Source organism: Schistocerca americana, chromosome 7, assembly GCF_021461395.2.
Source record: "Schistocerca americana isolate TAMUIC-IGC-003095 chromosome 7, iqSchAmer2.1, whole genome shotgun sequence".
NCBI lineage: Eukaryota > Metazoa > Arthropoda > Insecta > Orthoptera > Acrididae > Schistocerca > Schistocerca americana.
The window spans coordinates 443,436,928-443,463,538 of NC_060125.1; the positions used below are offsets into that span (position 1 = coordinate 443,436,928).

Sequence of the window (26,611 nt, forward strand, 5' to 3'; positions counted from 1 at the left end):
AGTTTCTTCCTGTTTGTCTGATATAGAATTTAGTCCAATTGTGAATGACTGGATTAGAAAGAATAGGAACCTTTCGTTGATTTTTTATTTATTATTTTGAGCTTTTCCTCATTACAGAGGCTTATCTCCAACATAATAATTTACTTGGAAATTACAATACAAACAATAAACATTCTTAAACTATAATCTCAAAATATTTCTCCAGGTGTTTCGATCTTGTGTGTTCTCTTCCTCTGCGCCCGTTCTCCTCATTATGTGCTGTACATTTTGGAGCCAGGTTGTCATAGGTCGTCCTCTTATTCTTCTCCCCTCCGGTTCCGACTCCAGTATCAATTTTGGTATTCTGGTTTTCTCCATTCGTCGTACATGCCCGTACCACTGTAATTTCTTCCCATCCATTACGTCATATATTCTTTCTTTTATTTCCATTCTCCTTATTACTTCGGTGTTCCTTATCTTTTCTTTCCTGGAGATTCTTGCCGATCTTCTCCAAAAGTCAATCTCTAGAGCTTGTAATTTTTTAATGTGCTTCATGTTAATTGTCCAGGTCTCCGTTCCATACAGAACCACACTCTCTAATATGGATTTGTATATTAGTTTTTTAGTTCTGCTCATTACATTACTGCTCCATAAGACTGAGTTAAGCATCCCAATGACCCTCCGTCCGCTACTAATTCTTTTATTGATTTCTGACTCTGATTTTCCCTCGATTTCTAAAATGGATCCTAAATAACAGAAAGTGTTTATCTTTTTGATTTTCTTTCCTTCAATGTATAGCTCATCTGAATCATTAGTCAAGTATTCTGTTTTTTGGTAATTAATCTTCAAATCCCAAGTTTTGTATGCTACTGCTAGTTGATTGCACATATAGTTAGCATCCTCCCCATCTTGTGCTACGACTACTTGATCATCAGCAAATAATAAATGATGTAGGTAAACTCCATCTCTTATTTCTAATCCCATACTATTACATTTACGAGACCATGTTCTAAGGCTAATATCTACATAGATTTTAAATAATGATGGTGACGTGGGACAGCCTTGTAAAAGGCCTTTGCTTGTTCTAAATTTCTGTGAAAGTTTATTACCAACTTTCACTTGGCAAATGTTATCTTTATACATCTGTTGTATTATTTTAATCAAGGGAGGGTTTATGTTTGCCATATGTAGTGCTCTCCAAAGTAATTTTCTTGGAACAGTATCATATGCTTTTTCTAGATCCATGAAAATTAATCCTATATTTTTTGATTTTTCCCTATGTTTCTCCAAAATCTGTCGTAATGTGAAAATATGGTCTACACATGATCTTATTTTTGTTTTCAGGTTATTGTTTTTGCGAAGAGTGAAATAAAACAGTCTGTAGCTAACCTTGTATCAGTTGAAAAAAATTGTCATATTTTGATCTTATGTATGCTGAGAAGTAGTTGTTAAGATTTTGTAGCCTACTAACCTCGTCCTTTTACATTCCTTGCTTTTATTTGATATATGGGTTTTCGTCGAATGGGGGCACATTTTGTTATGGTTGATGAGAGGCAAGGTTTCCATTCACCATTATTTTCTTCTAGTGGAACAGAACCTGCAAAAACAGTGTCGTAAGATTTTCTTTGGGTAATTGGAAAATGGGTCAAATATTTATTTTAAAATAAAAAAAAAATATTTTCAGAATAGGAACAAAAATTTTATAAAAAGAGTGCTTACATATTTTGTCCAGATATCTGCCTTGCACGGAAATTACAAAGGGTTTCTTCTTCAAGTTGACAACGCTGAGGGTTCCCTCACTGTAATACCAGTTGTAAGGCTAAAATTTTATGAATATTTCAAATTATTGCTATTTTCTGAGAGGATTATTTGTATTTAAACTTATACATACTTTTTAAAATAGTGATCATAAAATTCAACAAACTTTATAACACATTACACAATAGTTTTTTATATACTGCCATAAATATAATTTTCTTTGCTGTATTTTATGTATCATTTATTTGATTGTGGATTTCTGGTGAAACTTTGTAATTATCACACAAGAGAAATCACTTTTTAAGCCTCTTTCTGACAATGTTTTGGGTTAAAAATGTGTTTTGCGATGTGATTGTTGCACAGATGATATCTTTCAAGCAGTAATGTCTGCAGGTGGACTTGAAGCCCAAATGCCTAGATGAAGTGAAATAAAAAGTTGTGGAACTTAAGCAAAAACTGATATTTCTGTACAATAACCCAACTGCCTGGTGTAAACGAAATAGAGTGCAGTTTGCTGTATAACAAAATGAAATGCAACATGATACAGGATTGTATAGTTATGCAACAGAATCTCAGTCAAGAAATGCTCATATTACAATATATTTTTTAATGTCAGTGGATACATAAAAGGTTTACTCACCAAGCAAGCTATTAAAGCCTGCAAGCTTTCAGAGCCAGTGGCTCCTTCTTCTGGCAGAAGGGTTAAAGGGGAAGGAAGAGAGGCGAAGGAAAAGGATTGGTGAGGTCTGGGAAAAGGGGTAGAGATCGGAAAAGCTGCCCAGAATCCCATGTCAGAGGAGACTTACTGGATAAGACGAGAAGGAAATACTGACTCTTGGGGACTTCATTGGACAAGATCTGAAAACAGAGAACTGAAAGATGGAACATAGGGCAATATGCATGACAGATTACCGCCAAGACATTGTGCACTAGTTGATAAGAGCGAAAAGATACGTGCATTGTATGTGATAGGGGTGGGGGGTGGGGGAGGAAGGTGGGGGGATTAAAAAAACTCTGGTTAGAAAATGAAAGATGTAGAAAACTAAATCGGAGTGAAGAAAGGAACAATTACTGTGAAGTAATGTAAATTTAGGCCAAGTGGGTGGCAAGAACCAGAATAGGGTCTGACAGGGATATTGTGGAGATTGAGAGGGTGACAAAAAGCTTTTCTAAGTGTGGTGAGCAAAATGTTGGGCCAAATGAACCTCATTTTAGGACCTCAAACAGAGAGCCCCCCTGTGAAACAACACATCGTATACCAGCTGTTCGGCCTTTTACACTGACATGACCACCACCAGGTTATCAGTAAGAATAATTGAACATAGGCACAGAGTATAAAGTGGAAACACACAAATCCTGTTGCAGATTGTGCTCTACAACAAGGCAGATGTGACCTCAGTGCCTGTTTCACCACATATGCCATCAGGATTCTTCACCCAAATACCAGTTTTTCAGAACTCTGCAGGTGGGAACTGGCACTACAACATGTCCTTGGTTCTTGCCACTCACTTGGCCTTAATTTACATAAGTTCTTTGGTCTCAGCATTACTTCTTAGTAACTATTCTTTCCTTCACTCCCTTTTAGTTTTCTACATCTTTCATTTTCTGATCTGTCTATTTCTCTCCGACCCCCTCACGTATAATGCACTTAGCTTTTCACTCTAATTAACTTGTGCATGATGTTTTGGCAGCAATCTCTGTTTTGTATATTGTCCTATCTTCCACCTTTAAGCTCTCAGGTTGTCAAATTTCGTCTGCTGCAGTCCCCAAGAGTCAGTCTTTCCTTCTCATCCTGATCAATAAGTCTCCCCAAACCTGGGGTTCTGGGCAACTTTTCCAAACTCTACCTCTTTTCCTAAATCTCACCAGTTCTCCTCCTTCACCCTTCAACCATTCCACTAGAAGAAGAAGCCACTGGCTCTGAAAGCTTCCAGCCTTTAATAGCTTTTATATGTGTGTTCTCCTGCTACCGCTTGGTTAGTAGACTTTTTATGTATCGAATAACATCATATTTTTTAAAATTGATGATTTTTAGTGATTCAATATAATTTGTAAGTTGTAGATATCACTGATCTATTTTATAGCTGATAGTACACCTATACTGAAAACTAACAAGAGGTTTTGCAGTAAAGTAATAAATGTGGGTGCAATTTGTGTAATCTGAATTAAATGAAGTGAAATCCATGTGGTAAAAAGCAATGGGGTGAAATGATCGCTGTGAAACATGTTCAGAAATGTCATAAAAAGTGTGATATGTCATGAATACCCGGGTCTAGTAATCCCAAAATGTACATATTATATGTGATAATTATAAGCACAGAGGATAATTTACAGAGAATGAATAATATTACAATTTATACATTATAATTTATAGCAAATGTGATTCATTTACTGTAAATTATCAATCTGTATTTATAATTATCATATACATTATGTATATTTTTGGCATGTCACGCTTCTGTGAAGAAGATAGTGATGTCTCCTAAACCAATATTAAGTTTCTGAAGATGACAAATTAATCTATTGAAATCAGTTACGCAAAATAATTTTCCTAACTACGCAACCGTTAACTGAATGTTATTCTGACAAATGAAATAATTATTTTTATTCACATATATTTTTTTTTGTCATGACAGCATCTCTTCTTTTTCTCAAATCCACAAGACAAAACTATTCCTGGCGTAGTTGTGAATTTGGTTACTTCTTTTAAGTAAATTAGAACATTATGATGTAACAGGAAATGCTGAAAAATGGTTCACATCATCCTGGATTAAGCTATAAGGAGTTATCCAACTGGGAATGCATTGATTTGTGTATATTAATGACCTTTCATCAGTAACATTACCAGATGATATGAACACTGCAATAAATAGCAAATCAAATACAGGTACAAAATATTGGTCCCTAACCTATTATTTTCACACTAAACTTTAAAAAATGAACTATATTCAATTCAGAACTTTTAAGAGATTTCTCCACATCATATACCCAAAATATGATGACAGGAAGATAGAAGAGATTGAGTGTTTTAAATTCTTGGGATTACAGCTTGAGAAAGCCATCTATGTTGGTATAAAGACACACATTTCAGGCAGACCAAGGCACAATAGCAAAATGCAAGTTTTCACTGAAAGTCAATGGTAAATGACCTATCAGGAGACTGAGTCCGCATTGACTAATACTCTCCACATAGACCTCGCGATAGCAGATCTCCACCTCAATCGAGCACAAGATTATGTCAAATGGAGACAGAGAACCAAAAGGGCAGATCTTACTGCCTTGTGGGACAAATACTGAGGAGCAAGAAAAAGACTGCTTGACAGCAAATTCAACTCGGAGGAGCACACCATACAAATGCTGAAGTGTCTAAATAAATCTATTCGTAATGTGCATGTTGTCAGGCATAGGTGACATAAAAACAAAAACAAAAACCTAGCATGCTTTGCTTACTTTCATTCCATAATGTCATACAGGATCATTTTTTTGGGGTAGCTTAGGAAGCCACGCTTAAGTATTATGTGTCCAAAAACTTGTAATACATATTATTTGTGGCGTGAACCAAAAAAGTTCTGCTGTGACCTGTTCATGTAACTGGAAATACTAATATGTAATTGGATCGATGAAATATATACTACTTCACTGTTATAATGTGTTTATTTCTCAACTACTGTAAATGTGTATTGTAAACTGACTTTTCTTCTTGACTATACATGACTACAGAGGCATAAGAATTATCACATGCACCTCAGTGTATTGTCATTTGCTTGTTTTGTGGCAACTCCATTATTACCTTTTAAATGAACATCTGTTTACGATTTTTTGACTTACTCCACATCCCTTAGGACTATTTAATAGCTGCAATTTCTTTGTAAATATGTGTTCTGCGTTCTTGTTTTCTGACACATTCTACATCTTTGAGGATCTCCTCACTATGGATCAAAAAGTACATTTAATCTAAACTAACCATAACAAGTTTGATAAGTTCTCTCTGGAATAGTTTGTACTCTACTGGAACACTGATACTATCAGGCATCTTAATCCAGCACTGTTAATTTGTGTTTGTCCATTTATTTTTTTATAGGTCATTAGTAATATCTACCATGACTTTTAAAGCTTCCCCAATAGAGTGACTTGTGATACTCGTCTTGGGTCTGCAGCCATTTCTTCAAATCGACATAATACTTTGGAAGTCCACCTGGATGTCATCTTCAGGTGAGATGCTACTGTTAATTTAGTCTCTGTCATTGACAGGAACTGCTATCATATGATAAAGTACATTGTTGAACACCATCTCATCTACTATGAGTCCAAAATAATTATGGACTGATACTGCCTCATCTCAAAAGCCAAAGTAGTGATCTGGCAGTAGTAGTCTATACTTGAGGACAATGAAGCACACACAAGCTGATGAGAGAGTTAAAAAATGATTGCTTCATTATTAAGTTAAAAACCACAGGACGACATGCATCCCACTTGCCAGTACATGAAGCAGATGGTGGAGCTACTGTCGAATAGTTCCAGTCCCTGATAAACTGGTCACCATCACGCACTGACAAATGATACAGGAAGCTACTATCAGGTGATGAGCATCCATTCACTAATTCACCTATGGCGGTTATAGTAAGAATAAATCTTGATTTTTGAGACTTTATTTTTACTGATCATGAGTTTTCAGTGTATGATATAATTAGTGCTGAAAATTTAATCCAATTGATCTGTACCACCAGAGAGACAAAGTGTCACTGCATCACTTATATACAGTGTCGGAATAACTTGAAAAACACTTGAAAGACTATGTACAAGAGGGTACTTGTTGTCCCCCACACCAGGTCACATCATTACAATTCTGACAAGCGCTCCACATCTGAGTCAAGCAAATTGTGTGTGACCCAATTCTAATCAATAGGAATTGTTGGCAGGAATTAAGAGCTAATGGATCAACATGTCTTCCTCATGCTTTCTGTGTCTTGTGGAGTCCATGACAATGCATTGCTGTCATCGTCAGGGTTAACAGATTAACACATTAAGTGGCATTATCCCCATATGGGGACTTGGCTTTGCAACGGAAATTTTGCAATTCTGATGATGCTGGCAATGAATGCTACCATTTCCCATTGTTTTCCAGACCTCTGTCGAGCACTTGCATTGAAGTTTCATCAGTTGTTAAACAAATGAGTTGTACACTTTTATTTCTCTGAAGAAGCTACATTTTTCAGTGTTACAAGAGTTACACATTTTCAAAACCGTGTAAGTTACATTATTATGTAAATAACTTCCAATATCTGTATACAGGTATATTTAATGGTTTGAGAAGATGTTTATTTATCATTTATTTCAAAGACCTATTTCATTTCTGCTTGACACCTGTCTGACCTTCAATCCCCATTTGGGGCTATGGCAATTCTCATGTAAAACTTTATTTTGCTTTTATTTGCTCCTCAGTCACAATGAGTCACTATGAAGCACTTTCTGTGAGGAAAATTGAAGAATTGTAAATGACCCGCACTTCATGGCTTCTTTTGGTGATGTGAATGAGACCACTGACATTGTCGAGCTCCCTCCAGATCGTGTAGGTGAGATGTCTGACTGTGAAGATATTGACGAAAATATATTTGAAAATACTGTTCCATCTGATGTACCAGGTTCTTGGAAATTCATGGCAAAGAGAAAAGGAAAATGAGGAATATGCAGGCCAATGACAGAAGAAAGTGAAAGCTATTATCACTTCTAGCTGGTCAACAGCAGATGCGACTTACTCTAAGACCTATCCTGACACACCAGAAAGTGAACAGCAAAAATCAAATTTGGTAGCAGCAGTAAAAGGAAAATTTGCAGTTGAGTGCTTTGAAGAATTTTTTGATGACATGTACTGGACTTGATTGTCGGTGAAAGTGTCCGATATGCTACACAGAACAATAGTCACAGCTATGAGTTATCCAATGGATGCACAAAAAAGTTCATTGATATACTACTTTTCACTGGATACCATGCTCACCCATAGGATAAGCTATATCGGAATGAAGATGATGACTTTGATATATAAGTCGCAACAGATATCTGGAAATAAAGCGCCACCTTCATTTTAATGCTAATACACGTCTAAACAGAATTCCACCTGGTGAAAGGTATCAACTTTTTAAAACTCATTCGTCGATGGATTTACTGAATAATAATTTCATGGAATTTTGAGTTTTTTCCGACAGCCTGAGCACTGATGAGCAAATGGTATGATATTAGGCCACCATTACCTAAAACAATTCATTCGTGTGAAACCAGTGAGATTTGGATTCAAACAGTGAGCCATGTGCTGTTCTCAAAGCAGTTTGTTACCATATGTCAGTCTACGAAGGAAATTCGAAGGATAGAAATGATGTCTCAGTTCTGGAACTTGGCAGATCAGTTGTGTTGAATATGATTTCTTTTCTGCACACTCCTGAACTTCACAAAATATTTTGATAACTTTTTCATGAGCTTCTATTTGATGAAAGAGCTCTCCGAAATGAGAGTAAGGGCAAGTGGAACTGCCTGTATGAAGTGAATGAATAACTGTCCAATAGAATCTGAGAACAGCCTGAAGAAGAAACGAAGAGGAGCGTATGACTTTAGATTTAACAAGAATGGCAGTAATATGGCAGGATAACAACTGCGTAAAGCTCTTGTCAAACAATGAGACAAGGCATCCAGTAAGCCAAGTAAAGAGATGGAGCAAAGCAGGGAACAAAGAAGTGCAAGTTCCACAGCCAAGAATGATTTCAGAATATAACAATCATATGAGAGGTGTGGACAAACTGGACTGGAATGTGGAGAAATATTGTGTGAAAATTCAAGGTAAGAAATGTACTTCCCATTGTTCACCAATGCATTAGATGTAGCACTGGTTAAAATGCTGTCTCTCAAATGAAAGTACTCCATTGCTTCAATTCTGGAGGATGGTGACAAGGGCATATCTTGTTCAATCATGTGCTCCTTCTGATCCGAAAAGGGCAGGACATCCGTCATACCCACAGTTATCCCTTTCACTTGTACCAATTGAACTCAGGACTTCTGGAAACGAACCTGTGACTGAATGCACAACACTAGGCGAAACAAAGAAAATGCACAATTTGCAAGAAAAATGTGAGGAAACAGTATCCAGCGTGCAATGTGGGACTCCATATTGATTGTTTTGTTGTCTGGCACAAAAAATAAAAGAAAATGTAAAAAGTGAGTGGCATGTGCCAAAATCCCCATTTAGGGATCAATTAAAATAAATCATTTATTTCAAGGTTATTGCATTTTTCTAATTTTATATTCCTTTACCTCATTTCTATGTCAATCAGGCAATTATTTTTTAAGTAATTCTTTTTTAAGTATTTTTTAAGTGATTCTTTTTTACAATGTTTGCAGTATTGCAAGGTGACATTCAATTTGCAAAAAAACCCTTTCCGTAGAAGTGGTTGAGTACATGGGCTACATTTTTAACACTGGTGGTATTTGGTCAACACCATCTTGTAGCTGTTGCCAAACCAGTGACATTTCACATTCTCAAAGAACTGCAATCATTCTTTGTAAAAATTAATTCCTAGGTTACATACAGATGGCAATAAGATTCACAGAAAAAGCCTCTATGTTTAGTAGCACAAGGCTGCAATGAAGTGCTTGCCTTAATTAAACAAATGCTTCATTTGGTCACTTGTCAGGCGCATATATTGAGCAGTGCCGTATTGACACACTATGGACTAGATCACAGCCGACTAAAAATACTGGCCCGGGTACTGGAAGCCGCCTTGTTTGTGACAGTTCTTTGCCTGCAGTGGCCATGATCTGTTCCATGTGAGTTTATTGGTTCAATTGCACATGCGATTCAGGACCTCTACATGAACTTGTGTGTTATTTGTTTGTTCACTTCAGCTGCTGAAGTGAAATTTTTTAAGTTACAGTTCTATTAATGGTAAGTGTTTCTTAACTGCTAGTATAAGTAGCAATTGTAATGTCTTCATGATCAATGTAAACAAGTATCTTCAAGGTTCTCACAAACTATCCTTTAAGGTTATGTCATTTTGTGTATATTTATATTGTAATAGATACACTGAACATCCTTCTTCAGGTATTAAAAATGTCAAGGTGCTGCAGTGTGGCTGACTGTAAAAGAAATTACAAAATGAAAAAGCCAGCAGATTTTCTTTACCCAGTGATGAAGAACCGAAGAAAATGTGGTTGAGAAAAATTCCACTGACTTTTCAAAGTTACAGAAGCCTATAATATGCATGAAGCATTTTAGTGAAGAGTGCACAGTAAAAACGGAACAGTTCACGGCTGATGGAAAAGTAAACACCTTTATAAGGAGTTATCCAAAGCTGAAACCCTTTGCATGGTCATCAATTTCTCTAATTTGTCACAATACTTGACAATCACTGGACCCTCTTGCAGAAGGTTATGTGATGGAGAAAGTGAAAATTTTGAAAACAGAAAGAAGCCTGGAAGATTGTAGGCAGTACGAAGAGCAGAATGTTATTCATGATTTGGAAGACATATACAAATATTTTTCTAGTGGTATCCATTTCAACAACGAACACTGATACTGTATTAAGAATGAACAAAAAAATAAGTGCTGTGTTTTACTGGTATAACTGATGAAATACCTAATATTATTGGATATGTAACTGTCAAGACTGATCTGAGTGTCCTCCTTCCCTTGGGTAAATATAAAATTCCTCAGCATAAAGTGCCCCACAGTTGTGTGACAATAAAATCTGTGTGTGTCTTAGGTAGTATAATTAAATATATCAAATCAATAGTACCTAAAGAAGACACTTTAAACAAGAATTTTGTGATTCAACACAAAATGAATATGTTGGAAGAATTTTTTTTTTCAGACGACAGATGTTCACAGTTGCAACTAATAATAGAGCAAATCCAGTTTATAAATAAAAACAACAGTTGGAAGTACAGTGGGAACACATTATTATCGCCAGCTACACTTCATGTACATTCACCATCTGCAAATGTCGCTGAGCACAATAGTGGTTATCTGTATGTGCCACATCCTTGCAATGTGAGGAAGTGTATAGCAAAGTTCAATTTAAACAGTTTAAACTTGAGTACCTGAAGATTAAAAAGGAATTTTTGAAAGATTGTGAACTTGTGGTAAACGTGCTTCTGGATGAAACTTGCATTGAGCCTTGTTTGATCTCTAAGGGAGATACAATATAAGGTACCAGCAAGACTGATAATAATTTTGCTAAAACAACTCAGGTGTTCTTGTTATCAACCACTCTCCCCCCCCCCCCCCCCCCCCCCTTCCAAAATTTAAAAATGTTTAGACTATTATACCTGTTCACAATTTAACAGCTCCACATCTAAAAAAATATGCTATTACATTTAATAAATGAAGTAGAGAAAATTGGATTTACTGTGTTAGCTTCAGTATCAGTAAATCGGAAAGCTTATGAGATACTTACTCCAAATTGCGTACTGCAGCCTTGTATTGCACATCTTGTCAATAAAAGTAGAAAGTTATTCTTAATTTTTTACAATGTACATACACTGAAATGTATGCGTAACAACTGGACTGGTAAACCTGACAGAGCATCGAAGTTCCTGATTTTGATCTTATAGTTATTGCAGCTTTTGAGTATTTGGAACTGATGTACAAAAATAAAATGGTGCATAAGTAAAATACAGTCATTTGTAGTTATTTGAGGCCCTATTCACTTCTAACATTCAGAAGCAAGATATCAATCTAGCACTGAAAATTTTTGGTGCAAGAACAGTAGCTGCTTAAAAGATCTCAGCTTCTAGGGGCACAGACTTTTCAGAATCGCAACATACAGCATCGTTCATACAAATCATTTGTGACTGATGGCACATAGTGAATGTTAGAGGTGCATATGAAGGTGAAAGATTCAACAATCAGTAAGGAAACCTATTTGGCTAAATAGTTTCTTAAAATTAGAGCTTTTTAAAAAAATGTCATCGAGATTGAAAAACTGGAGGCAGAGTGTTTCTAGCTCCCAATCTTCAAGCCATCAGACTTTTCAGTCACTAGTCAACACTCTTGATACTTTCTTATTCTTGATTCCATATGTATTTGAACATTACAAAACAGATTACAGACTGATGAGCGAGTTTCAGAATGACGAACTGGAAGGTAGATTTAGCTGTTAGCATCAACTCAGTGGGGCAAATTACTATGTAAGTTATGCCCAAATGATTAAGAAAAAAATAGTATTCGTTGATATGATGCAGCTTAATTCTTTGCATAGAAATATACCCCTGAGGCTCTGCTTCCTTGTTCTGGTATGTATGTTGACACATATTCTGTGATTGTAAGGGAGAAGCACTGAAAGACCTGAGTCGAAACACGGCCCCTAGAGTAGACAACATTCCATTAGAACTACTGACAGTCTTGGGAGAGCCAGTCCTGACAAAACTCTACCATCTGGTGAGCAAGATGTATGAGACAGGCGAAATACCCTCAGACTTCAAGAAGAATATAATAATTCCAGTCCCAAAGAAAGCAGGTGTTGACAGATGTGATAATTACCAAACTATCAGTTTAATAAGTCACAGCTGCAAAATACTACAGACGAATGGAAAAACTGATAGAAGCCAACCTCGGGGAAGATCAGTTTGGATTCTGTAGAAATGTTGGAACACGTGAGGCAATACTGACCCTACGACTTATCTTAGATGAAAGATTAAGGCAAACCTACGTTTCTAGAATTTGTAGACTTAGAGAAAGCTTTTGACAATGTTGATTGGAATACTCTCTTTCAAACTCTGAAGGCGGCAGGGGTAAAATACAGGGAGCGAAAGGCTATTTACAATTTGTACAGAAACCAGATGGCAGTTATAAGAGTCGAGGGGCATGAATGGGAAGCAGTGGTTGGGAAGGGAGTGAGACAGGGTTGTAGCCTATCCCCCGATGTTATTCAATCTGTATATTGAGCAAGCAATAAAGGAAACAAAAGAAAAGTTCAGAGTAGGTATTAAAATCCATGGAGAAGAAATAAAAACTTTGAGGTTCGCCGATGACATTGTAATTCTGTCAGAGACAGCAAAGGACTCGGAAGAGCAGTTGAACGGAATGGACAGTGTCTTGAAAGGAGGGTATAAGATGAACATCAACAAAAGCAAAACGAGGATAATGGAATGTAGTTAAATTAAGTCGGGTGATGCTGAGGGAATTACATTAGGTAATGAGACACTTACAGTAGTAAAGGAGTTTTGCTATTTGGGGAGCAAAATAACTGATGATGGTCGAAGTAGAGAGGATATAAAATGTAGACTGGCAATGGCAAGGAAAGCGTTTCTGAAGAAGAAAAATTTGTTAACATCGAGTATAGATTTAAATGTCAGGAAGTCGTTTCTGAAAGTATTTGTATGGAGTGTAGCCATGTATGGAAGTGATGGTTGGTTGGTTGGTTGGTTTAGGGATGAAAGGGACCAAACTGCAGAGGTCATCGGTCCCTTTTTCCAAAATACTAAAAAATACCCACAGAGAATAAAATATGTTCAACAGAATAGGAGACAGATGACACAGAACAAAAGAAATGTAGACAAGGACCAGACAAAACAAAATAAGATCACACGGAGTGCGACGGTGGTTGGCCGACCGTAGGAACAAAAAAAAGGAAAAGCCAACCACCGAAAACACATTAAAAACCGAGTTTAAAACCGTAGGCCAAAGGCCAGAATCAACACAAAACAATCAAATAAAACAGAAACACTCAGATTAAATGATAAAAACCCCCTGCCCAAATAAAACGTAAAACTAAGTCAGCAATAGCAGTCATCTGTTAAAAGGGCAGGGAGCGAGTCAGGCAGTGGGAACGACTGCCTGAGCACAACTAAAAGTGGACAGTCCAATAAAATGTGGACCACTGTCAAAACGGAGCCGCAGCGACATAAAGGTGGGTCCTCATGTCGCAATAGGTGGCCATGCGTCATCCATGTGTGCACAATGCGCAGCCGGCACAGGACAACAGACCCCTTGCGAGAGACCCGCAAGGAGGACCGCCACACATCGGTCATCTCCTTAACAGCCCGCAGCTTATTCAGGGATGGCAGGCCACGCCACTCATCAGTCCACATCCCAAGCACCTTACGGCGCAACACCAGCTGCTGATCGCAAGCCGTGAGGCCGATCTCCAAAGCTGGGGCGTCGATCGCCCCTTTGGCCAGCCTGTCAACACGTTCGTTCCCCGGGATGCCAATGTGACCTGGAGTCCAAACAAAGGCCACCGAACGACCAGAACGGGTAATGGCAGAAACAGACTCCTGAATAGAGGATACCAGAGGAGAAGAGGGAAAGCAGCGGTCGATGGCCTGGAGGCTGCTCAGGGAGTCACTGCAGATGACAATGGACGTACCTGAGCAGGAACGCATATGCTCAAGAGCGCGCAATATAGCCACCAGCTCTGCAGTAAAAATACTGCAGCCAGCCGGCAAGGAGCGCTGTTCAACATGGTCAACGTGAGCAAAAGCGTAGGCAGCGCGACCATCAACCGGGGAACCATCAGTGTAGACAGCCTCACAGCCCGAAAATGAGGCGAGGAGTGTGAGAAAACGGCGACGAAGGGCTACAGGCGGAACCGAGTCCTTGGGTCCCTGTGCCAAGTCCAGACGGACGGACGGCCGGGGCAAACACCAGGGAGGCGTAGGTGCACGGACCCGGAAGGGAGGCAGAAGAGGGAAGGACCCCAGTTCCGACAGCAGGGACTGGACGCGGACAGCTATGGAAAGCCCAGATCTAGGTCGCCTTTCGGGCAGATGGAGGACCATGGCAGGGAAAAGCAGGCGACGATTGGGATGGCCCAGGGAGCAATGCACGTGGACAGCATAGTCAGCGAGCAGTCGATGGCAGCGAATCCGCAGCGGGGGAACCCCGGCCTCCACCAGTAGACTATCCACGGGGCTCGTACGAAAAGCGCCAGTTGCAAGTCGAACCCCACAGTGGTGTATGGGGTCTAACAACTTCAACGCTGAGGGTGATGCAGACCCATAGGCCAGGCTCCCATAATCAAGCCTGGACTGCACAAGGGCCCTGTATAATCGCAACAGGGTGCAGCGATCCGCACCCCAAGATGTGTGGCTCAGGCAGCAGAGGGCGTTGAGGTGCCGCCAGCACTTTTGCTTCAGCTGAGTAATATGAGGAACCCATGTGAGCCGGGCATCAAAGACGAGTCCTAAGAAGCGGCAAGTGTCCACCACTTCAAGCAAGTGGCCGTCGAGGTAAAGTTCAGGATGAGGGTGGATCGTCCGACGCCTGCAGAGTTGCATAACTCGAGTCTTGGCTGCAGACAACTGAAAACCATGAGTCAGAGCCCATGATGCAGCCTTTCGAACGGCTACTTGCAGCCTGCGTTCGGCGACTCCCGTAGTCGTGGAGCTAAAGGAGATGCAGAAGTCGTTGGCATACAAAGAAGGAGACACTGGCGACCCCACGGCTGCAGCCAGACCATTAATGGCCACTAGAAATAAGGAGACGCTCAACACCGAGCCCTGCAGGACCCCATTTTCCTGTGTATAAGATGAACTAGAGGCGGCACCGACTTACAACCGGAAAGAGCGGCACAATAGAAAGGTTTGAAGAAAAGCCGGGAGCCGACCACGAAGACCCCACTCAAGCAACGTAGCAAGGATGTGATGCCTCCATGTGGTGTCATACGCCTTCCACAGATCAAAAAATACAGCAACGAGATGCTGACATCTGGCAAAGGCCGTACGGATAGCAGATTCCAGCCGCACCAAATTGTCCACTGCAGTCCGGCCCCGACGGAAGCCACCCTGGGATGGAGCGAGAAGACCGTGCGACTCAAGGACCCAACACAAACGCCGCCCCACCATACGTTCGAGCAATTTCCACAAAACGTTGGTGAGGGTAATGGGACGATAGCTGTCCACCGCTAGTGGGTCCGCACCGGGCTTCAAGATGGGGACAATAAGACCCTCTTGCCATTGCGACGGGAACACGCCCTCGCTCCAAATGCGGTTAAAGATGGTGAGAATGTATCTCTGGCAGTCCCTGGAGAGATGCTTCAGTATCTGTGTGTGGATGCAGTCTGGTCCTGGTGCTGTATCAGGGCAATCGGCGAGGGCAGCGAGGAATTCCCTCTCGCTGAAAGGAACATTGTATTTTTCAGAACGACGCGTGTGGAATAACGGCGTCTGCTCGGCTCGCTCCTTTAGATGGCGAAAGGCGGGGGGATAAGTTGCAGTCGCAGAGCTCTCAGCAAAGTGCGCACTAAGGTGTTCAGCAATGGCGGCAGCGTCCGTGCAGACAGCGCCGTCCAAGGAGATCCCAGGGACACCCATAGGGGCCTGGTATGCGTAAATCCGCCGGATCTGGGACCACACGAGCGAGGGGGAGACACGGGAGCCCAAGGAGGAGACATACCTCTCCCAGCACTCCTGCTTACGCCGTGCAATAAGACGACGGGCCCCGGCACGGAGCCTCTTAAAGGCGATGAGGGTCTCGAGAGACGGGTGCCGCCTATGATGCTGGAGAGCCCGCCGACGGTCGCGAATAGCCTCAGCAATCTCCGGAGACCACCAGGGGACAGCCTTCCTCCGAGGGAGTCCAGAAGAGCGGGGGATGGCAGCCTCGTCCGCCGAAAAGATGGAAGTGGTTAAGACACGGACCACCTCGTCAATGTCACCCTGTGGGGGAGACTTAATGGTGGCAGCGGAAGTAAAAGCCGGCCAGTCAGCCCTGTGGAGAGCCCAGCGGGGCAGGCGCCCAGAAGAACGACACTGGGGCAGTGACAAATAGATGGGAAAATGGTCACTACCACACAGGTCGTCATGCACTCGCCATTGGACAGACGGTAAGAGGCTAGGGCTGCAGATGGAAAGGTCAATGGCGGAGTATGTGCCATGCGCCAAGCTAAAGTGTGTGGAGGAACCATCATTTAAAAGCGAAAGATCGAGCTGTGCTAATAAATGCTCAATGATGGCGCCTCGACCTGTCGCCACTGACCCGCCCCACAGAAGGTTATGGGCGTTGAAGTCGCCCAATAACAAGAAAGGTGGCGGCAATTGGGCTATCAGAGCAGCCAGGACATGCTGCGCGACAGCACCATCCGGTGGAAGGTAAAGACTGCAGACGGTAACAGTCTGTGGCGTCCACACCCGAACAGCGACAGCCTCTAAAGCTGTTTGGAGAGGTACAAACTCGCTGTGAAGAGAGTGAAGGACATATATGCAGACGCCACCAGACACCCTTTCAAAAGCTGCTCGGTTCTTATAATAACCCCGATACCCACAGAGGGCGGGGGTTCGCATTGCTGGAAACCAAGTTTCCTGCAGAGCAAAGCAGAGGAAAGGATGAAGGCTGATAAGTTGGCGGAGCTCAGCTAGATGGTGGAAGAAACCGCTGCAGTTCCACTGGAGGATGGTGTTGTCCATGGCTGAGAAGGCGTGAAGGGACTAGGAAGACAATTTACGCCGCTTTTTCACTCGCTGCCTCCGATTCAGAACCCGCACGAGTGACATCCATGGCGTCTGAGGGACCAGCGAGATCCAGGTCTTCAGCAGACGCCAGAATCTCGACCTCGTTCTCAGACGCTGAGCTTGTTGGTAGCGGTGGGATGGGTGCCACCGCAACCTCGTTAGCCTTGGGGACTTGCGTCTTCTTCTGTTTCTCTCGCTGTGCCTTCGGTGGGTCAGGCTGCGAGGGCCTCACTGGGTCAGTGTCAGGGACAGACGACGACCGGGAGGCCCTACGACCAGGGACCGGTGTTTGTTTGAGCCACTTGCGGCTGTCTGCTTTCGGACCGGTCAGAACTTGTGAAGGGAGATCCCCAAGGGATCCCTTCCTGGCGAGAGGAGCCGAAGAAGACTTACGCTTCTCCGGCTGGGAAGGGGGAACTGATGTCCCCAATGGTTGGGGGGGGGGGGGGGTGTTGCTCCTGAAGTAGATGGAGCAGGAGCAACAGGGAGTTTAGTGCCCCTCACCATCAAGGGGGCAGGTGTGGGCCTTCGACTCTGAGAGCTGACTGGAGCAGATGGAACTGTAGCAGGAGTGACAGTTGCGGCATAAGAAGATGTCATGCGCACTGGATGAAGCCGATCATATTTCCGCTTTGCCTCAGTGTACGTCAGGCAGTCGAGAGTCTTGATTTCCATGATCTTCCGCTCCTTCTGCAGAATTGGACAGTCCGGCGAGCAAGGCGGATGGTGCGCACCACAGTTCACACAGATTGGAGGCGGGGCACAGGGATGATCAGGATGGGATGGTCGACCGCAATCGCGACAGACGAGGTCGGAAGCACAGCGTGAAGACATATGGTCGAACTAACAACACTTGAAGCACCGCATCGGGGGAGGGATATAAGGCTTGACATCACAACAGTACACCATCACCTTGACCTTCTCAGGTAACGTGTCACCCTCGAAGGCCAAGATGAAGGCACCAGTGGCAACCTGACGATCCCTCGGACCCCGGTGGACGCGCCGGACGAAATGGACACCTCGTCGCTCCAAGTTGGCGCGCACCTCGTCATCGGACTGTAAAAGGAGATCCCTGTGGAAGATAATGCCCTGGACCATATTCAGACTTTTATGGGGTGTGATAGTTACGGAGACATCCCCCAGCTTAGTACAAGCGAGCAAGGCCTGCGACTGGGCGGAGGATGCCGTTTTTATCAACACCGATCCGGACCGCATCTTGGACAAGCCCTCCACCTCCCCAAACTTGTCCTCTAAGTGCTCTACAAAGAACTGAGGCTTCACGGATAGAAAAGATTCCCCATCAGCTCTGGTACAGACAAGATATCTGGGCGAATACGTCTCACTTTCATTCAATGCCTTTCGTTCCTCCCATGGTGTGGCGAAGGAGGGGAACGATTTGGGGTCATAAACGTTACCTTTAAAATGGGCCCTCGAACGCTTAGAGACTGCTGGTGCCTGGCCACCAGCAAGAGAAGATGTGCCACGCGTCATTGCGTGTCATCCACCCTGATGCCACCTACTCCGACCAAGGGCCCTCCCCACGGGCGCCACCCAGCCACAGCAAAGGCCACCTGGCAGGATGGCCATTGCTGGGAGTCCCGATGCCCCAGGGAGATGGGCATCTACTCCTTGGCATACGTGGGGAGTTAACGGCGCAGGCATCAGTAGAGCGATCCCTGTGTTGTCAGGGGGCTACAACCAACAGGGTACATGGCGGCCACACCACAACGGACTGGCTACCATGCTGGATGTTAGGTGACATGTGGTCCATGGTCGCCGTCAGTGCAGAAAGTGGCCCAGCACATTGCGGGGCAGAAAGTGCACACAGGAGCGTATCCATGCCCAAGAGATGTAGAGTGGGCAGGACTGCAACGCAACGACGAAGAAGCTGGCGAAAGTTCTCAACGCAAGATGGACACAATCCACCAAGTAAGGCACCCTTCCCCAATCGGCTCGCTCTTCGGAAAAATTTTGAGATATGGAGGTCAAACCCGATGGGGGACCATCACATAAGGCCGAAACGTTTGAGACTCCTTTTAGTCGCCTCTTACGACAGGCAGGAATACCGCGGGCCTATTCTTACCGCCGGACCCGCAGGGGGTGTATGGAAGTGAAACGTGGACGATAAATAGTTTAGACGAGAATAGAATAGAAGCTTTCGAAATGTGGTGCTACAGAAGAATGCTGAAGATTAGATGGGTAGATCACATAACTAATGGGGAGGTATTGAATAGAACTGGGGAGAAGAGGAGCTTGTGGCACAACTTGACTAGAAGAAGGGATCGGTTGGTAGGACATGTTCTGAGACATCGAGGGATCACCAATTTAGTATTGGAGGGCAGCATGGAGGGTAAAAATCGTAGAGGGAGACCAAGAGATGAATACACTAAGCAGATTCAGAAGGATGGAGGCTGCAGTAGGTACTGGGAGATGAAGAAGCTTGCACAGGATAGAGTAGCATGGAGAGCTGCATCAAACCAGTCTCAGGACTGAAGACCACCACAACAACAACAACAACAACAACAAGGGAGAATTTTAAAATATGAAAGGTGCCAGAAAGTTTTCTGTCTTTACTGATGTACACATCTGGTTGTGCTCTAAAGAAGGAACTTTATCTTAAATGTGTTATATTTCCAATCTGGTAAGGAAGTCGAATTACCCAACCCAAATGACTTCATTGCTGAATGTGACCACGGAAGGTTGACAGTCCCCACTGAGAACACTGTTATGGTGACTACTTTTGCTTGGTACATGTTGAAACATGTATTGGATGTGTGTTCAGGTACTTTCATTGATGATTTCCATCAACTTTCCGTTTTGCACTAAATGTATAGTCTTAAGTTGGAGATCTGTGATCCTGATGAGGCTCATTTACATGATACTTGTAAATGCCAGAGGACTTTGAGGGACATATTTCTAAACATCAATTTCTGATTGTTCAAGGTGATGATAAATAATCTAAGGGTGTCAATGACACTATACCAAGCAAACAAAGTGGCAGGCAGTTAAAAAAAACTGATGCAAACAAAAATATTTTGTAAATAAATATGTATATGCCATATTTACTCAATATTTTAATGCAGTTTTCAATAAATAAATATGTAAATGCCATATTTTTCAGTAATTCCATCCCACTTCTCCCATATAACAATTCTGAACTATGACGTTTGAAGAAGCTTACAAACAAGAGAGAAAATTCCATTTCTTAAGTTGTGTGTGTAATACAGATTTTGTGACATATTAATTTTAAAATTTTATCACGTGCCTCTGTGTGTGTGTGTGTGTGTGTGTGTGTGTGTGTGAGATGGAATTCAGAGGCTAGGCGGGAATGAAGGAATGAAGTGCACTATTTGGCCTAAAAGTTTTTGTAAGGAATTGTAAAGCAATTGTTTACGAAAATGTGTGTGTGGTTTTGAAATTCAGAGACTGAAAAGAATCTGAAGAACAGTATTGGGCATAAACATTTTTGTGGGGAAGAATGAAGCTGCCAATTATCCAAATATATGTATGTGTTTTTTGAAAGAGGCTAGACAGAAGTCAAGTACAGTATTTGGCATAAACGTTTCACAGGGAAGTATAAAGTAATCATTTACAAAAATACGTGTGTGCGTGTTTTGAAATTTAGTTTCAATACAGAATTCAAAATGTAACATTTGACATAAAACCTTTTGTCCTATAGTATGAAAACAATCATTTATGAAAAAGTGTGTGTGTTATGGCTAGTTTCAAGATGATTGGTGCAGAAGTAGCAAGTTGCTTATCGCCAAATGACACTCTATGCTCTAAGTTCTTTTTTTCTTTTAAATAAAAACTGAAACAGTACCATCATTTGTGTTACTAAGGAAAAAGATTTCAGTTACTTCATAGTTTACGCAGTTAATGAAATTGCTTTGCTTCAAGAGTAAATAATAATTCACAAACAACTATGTCATTATACTTAATTTAGTGCAGCACGAAAGGCAAGTATTTGAGATTGTACATAGTTCAGTCCACAAACTGCCAGTAGACTTTGTTTAGCCACAGCTCAGCTCACAGTCTACAGAGCTACTTTGCTAACAGCACCAATGTGTGCCAAGGCCAGTATTTCTAGTCAGCATGGGACTAGACGGTTTGGGATATCTGATTGCTTTTACTCTGAAGTTTTTCTAGTGCACCCGAGATTACCCCTAAGCAAAAATGATGTGATCATCACAGTGCCTGCAACTAGGCAAGTCCATGGTGTCTGTCTGCTGGTGGACCGCAAGTCCTTGGTAGCAATTTTGGGACTAGGCCACTGGTGCACTGCCTGCAGTGCTGGGTGCTTGTGCCCATCTTATCTTGCTAATACCAAGAGGAAACATACCGATGTAGGTGTTATTATCCATCTGTTTAGGGACCTCAAAATCAAACATTGATCATGCCATGTTTTGCAACTCTCCCAGACATCAATAAGAGTTCTGGCCCAGGTGTCACCAATAGTATCTAGAAGGTTCCTCATTTAAGCAGTGTAAAACTCCACCAGCAAGACAGTTCTCATAAAACTTGATAATGATTGGCACTGATTAGTACCAAACATCCAGGTATGTAACATGTCTGCTTGATTCAAGTTTCAACAGATTTGAAACATGAAAGAGAGAGAGAGAGAGAGAGAGAGAGAGACAGAGAGAGAGAGAGAGAGAGACAGAAGATGAAGAGGATGAGGTGTTTGGATTGTCAATTGTCACCATAGTTGACATGAGACAGTCATTTGTCTAGCTCCTGGCAGTGTCATAACAATATGAAATACAAATAGCAGCAGAATAGGCTATCACAAATGACAGAGAAATCATTTAAGTCCAAGAATAACCTGTTACGTACAGAGTGGTGCAACTAATGTTCGTCATCAATCATTATTGTATCTATTATCTGCAACCACAGCGTTTGTTGAAAATACACCCATGAGAAGAGCAGTGCTGTCAAAGAAACAAGTAGTCACTCCTCCTCAGTTAATTAGCTTCATGTTCCAGGATCATTTTGCATGATCAATTATGATGATGCAGAATGGGTCTTTCACATTCACATTGCAAATTAATTAGTAAATGTTGCTACATGCTCAATATCAATAGGTTTTATTTATTTATTTTAAACATACAGATAAGAGTTAGTAATTCTTACTGACCACCTTTCTCACAATAATAGGAATTCTTCTAAGGAATAGAAGTTGTCAAGGAGAAACTATATTGTCCTGAACAAGCAGTGTTAAAAAGATTATTCCTAGTGGCATTCACAACCAACCAGCCATGTACTGAGTGTTACTTCAAGCACAGCCACAGAAATTTTCCATATCTTATCACAACTTGCCATTATTACCATGGAAGAGGACGTGTAATCAAGAGTACACGTAAAAAACCTGAGATATTATTTAGTGAGTTCTAAGGGAAGAATTCAGGTAGATTACCACAGCTAAGGACTTTGGGAAATGGTAAATGTCTAATGAGGAAGGACGATATATTGATTTAATAGGGTAAAGGGTGAGTACAAAGAAGGTAAGTCATTAGCTATGTTTTGCAGCTAGAGGTATGATCACATTGTCTGATATAGTGAGAGAGATCATTTGAAATTTGGGTTCCTGCTGCCAAACAGGTTTTACGGACACTGATTGTACCATGGAGTGAGAGATGAAGGAGTTTTCTCTGGTGATAACAAGTTTTTCCAATATGAATGGTAAGTTGGAGGAGAAATAGGAGGGACTGCATATGTTGATCTGTTGGTAAAGCAGACAGTGTGTATGGAAATCTCTGTGTCTGTCTTCTAATAGCCAGCTGTGCTTAACAGTGTGGTACTTGCATCTAACTAGGAGTACTCTACATTGACCAAGACACTACTGACATTGTTCATAAACAATACGTCAAGAACTTTCGGACTGATATGGCGAGCTCAAAGCCTTCAGTCACTGAAGAGAAATATACAGTCATCAGCTCCCCATCTCGGGTCTTTTAAGTGACTACATTAAAGTGCCTGTCACATAAAACCTCAATGTTAGTAGGAGACTGACTCTTCTAGTGGCAGAATCAAATTTACAAGTTTTAACTTTAAAATCTGACATTCAATGAGTCTGATACCACAGAACACCACATTTTCTAACACAAAGTCACTATATACAGAATATATTACCCATGTTTGACCATGGTCCACAATGAACAATAATATTTTTCAGCTCACGCAATGGTAAAAGCATTGACCCTCCTCCATTTTTGTTGTTTCACACGTCGCTATTTCAAGTGAAGATCAATGCATATTCTCAGGTAAGTACTTGTACAATACTGTAGCCACAGGAACAATTGACAGTGCTATCCTTTATCAGTGCTTTACCATAATAAATGTAACTAAGCTGTATTTGCCTGTAATATAAAAAAGCTCATGATGCCAAATACAAAATTTGGATTGTGTCGTTATAGTTGCCCTCCATTTCCTCACAAGTTCCCCTACGATATTCCAATAAAATCTAAAATAATTAATCATAGTTCCTGGAATCATAAATAACTTAAGGATGCTATCTAATACATCCAGCAGAATGAACTACACTGTCCAGTCACAATGTGACCACCTGACAAAAGCCTGAATAGCCATCATTTACAGCACAGACTGCTGCAAGACATGGAGGAAGGTTCTGGAAGATACTGACGGGGATGTGGAGCCGTGCCATCTCGAATGCCTTGACCAGCTGCACAAGATTTCTGAATTGAGGATCCATGGCACAAACAGAATGATTTGGTTTAAACCAAAGGGGTTTGGTGGCCATGGGAGTATGACAAACTCATGCTGGTGCTCTTCAATTCACGCTTGTGCACTGTGAGCTGTGTTACATGTTGCATTGTCCCACTGGTATATGTCATCATGCTGAGAGAAAACAAACTGCATGTAGGAGTTGGCATGGTCCTAAAGGATAAATGTATATTTGTGTTGGGCCACTGTGCCTTCCAGAATCACAGGATCACTCAGGGAGTGCCATAAAAACATTCCCCAGACCATAATGCTCCTCCTCTGGCCTGGACCCTTCTGAAGAATGTTGCAGGGTGTTTGTTTTCAGACATTTCACGCAGTAAATTCCAATGACCCTCCGTCTGACAGAGCATAAAACATAGTCCGTCTGGTCACCTGTCGCCACACAGTGGATGTCCACCTGCGGTACTGGCATGCACATTCCAGTCTTTGTTGCCGATGAACAGCAGTCAGAAAAGGTGCACGAACCAGGTGGTTAGCCCATTGGTTCACCTACACAGACAGCTACTCAACAGTTTCACATCTATTTGTCCATGAACATGTCCACAGTCATAATGCACCCCTGTCACACGGGGCATGTGATGCACCACAGTTGCCTCTGCATTATTTATCGATAAAACCATTTTCTCATGCATGGTATACTTTAACCATGGCGGCACGCCAACCGTTTACAAACTTAGCTGTTCTGGAAATCCTTCCACATCCTTAGCCTGAAACCCAATGATCTTGCCGTTTTAGACATCAGATAAATTCTCAGTTCTGCATTCGACAACGACTGCACTGTTTTCCCTGTCCCCTGACATGCTTTATACATCCTCCATTGCTAGTGCTGTCAGCTGCTGTCTGTCAATGGTTACTGCATGATGATGTCGAACATAGGTGGTGGTCATATTATTGTGACTGGACCATGTACAAAGCAAATAAAAAAAAAAAGTTTTTTCAACAGAATGTAAGACAGTTGGGTCACATTACGAGCAAAAGCAAATTGAAAACCACATTGAGGTCTCAGTGGAGCTTCCTGCTCGCGTAAACCTTGAAAAGTTACAGTAGTTCAAAAGAACAGTCAATTGTTACAGAAGTTTGTATCTAATATTGTCAAATATACCATTTTTAAATGAACTAATGAAAACTTTTGAATTGTAGCATAAAACAAAACTTTCCTGTCTGCAAGAGTGGTCACACTCCTGCCAGGTAAACATAAGGTATTAGCCACCAACATTTCACAGCATGGCACAGATGCTGTGTTGTTGCATAAAAATGTAGATAGATTGGAACAGTCCATAGGTTTTGCTTCTAAAGCACTGCCTGTAACACTATCAAATGACTCACAATCTGAGAAAGAGGCACTAACTATTAAGTACAAAATTTCATACTGGTAACAAACCACAAACTACTGATAACACTTTCTAACACACACAGAAGGACCCCAGGAAACTGGCCCGGTGGTTCTACAGGTGGTCACGATTAATTAGTAATTAAAATTGTTCAATCACTTGTAGACCCACCACAAAGCACACTAGAACCAAAGTCTTATCCCCACTGCCAAAGTGTCCAGACAATGAGTCTGATATGTGTGAGGCACTATGTATCCAGCCAGATGATATGGTACAACAATACAACAAATGTATTGTGGTTCTGGGCTGGAGGGGGAGGATTTAATAAACAAACTGCATGAGGTTTACACAGTTTTATTACTACTATAGTTCTCACCCCAGTAAAGTCTGCATCAGGATCACTGCTCATGTGCTTCACAAACTGTGCCAATAGATTTGATACAGTAACATCAGTTACTCCTGCAAGTACTTTTCCATGTAATAGTTCCAGTGAAGCATTAGCTGAAATGAAACAACAATGACTATTAGAACCCAGAAAATTATTACTACTGGCACAAAATCATTCTTTAAAAGATCTGCCAACAAATACAAATTACCTACTCTACATGTTGCAGTATGTCTTTAAAAACACAGAAAGAAAACATTGTTGCAATTTTTTGTGACAGTTTTAATACAAATTACAAGTTTTGCTCTGTGGATCTCTATTACTTAGGAGAAGAATTGTACAACACTCTCCTCCATGAATGAATCTATATTGCTGTAATTCATATCATGCATACGAACACACATATTTTATCAGATATGTATTATAAAAAAATTAAGATTAATACTATTGTAAAACACATTACTTCCTTAACACAGATGGATATATATATGGATAAACCTGACTTTTCATTTCACAGGATGGGCATACGATTAGTGAAACTGAACAGTTCAAATTTCTAGGTGTTCATATAGATAGTAAACTGCTGTGGAAAGCCCACGTTCAGGATCTTGTTCAAAGACTTAATGCAGCCATTTTTACTATTCGAATGGTATCTGAAGTGATAGATCGTTCAACACAAAAATTAGTCTACTTTGCTTATTTTCATTCGCTTACGTAGTATGGTATTATATTTTGGGGTAACTCTTCCCAATCTAAAAGGATATTTTTGGATCAGAAACAGGCGGTTCGGGCAGTAAGTGGTGTAAGTTCTCGAACCTCTTGTCGACCCCTGTTCACGAGTCTGGGTATTTTGACATTGGCCTATTTCTTATCAACAATATTAGCTTATTCCCAAGAATAAGCAGCTTTCATTCGGCTAATACTCGGCAGAAATCAAACCTGCATTTGGATTGGACTTCCTTAGCTCCTGTGCAGAAAG

At 41.4% G+C, this 26,611-nt stretch overlaps 1 protein-coding gene across 1 annotated transcript in view; it reads right to left on the reverse strand.

The window, feature by feature from the left end:
• The window catches only part of LOC124622666, a 122,917-nt gene that overhangs the window by 71,454 nt on the left and 24,852 nt on the right, over window positions 1–26,611 (reverse strand). Inside the window, exons 3-5 of the mRNA XM_047148460.1 lie at window positions 25,624–25,748; window positions 1,699–1,798; window positions 1,451–1,576 (exon numbers count right to left, since the gene is read on the reverse strand). Coding sequence (XP_047004416.1) covers window positions 1,451–1,576; window positions 1,699–1,798; window positions 25,624–25,748 — 351 coding nt within the window. The remainder of the gene's footprint in view (window positions 1–1,450; window positions 1,577–1,698; window positions 1,799–25,623; window positions 25,749–26,611) is intronic.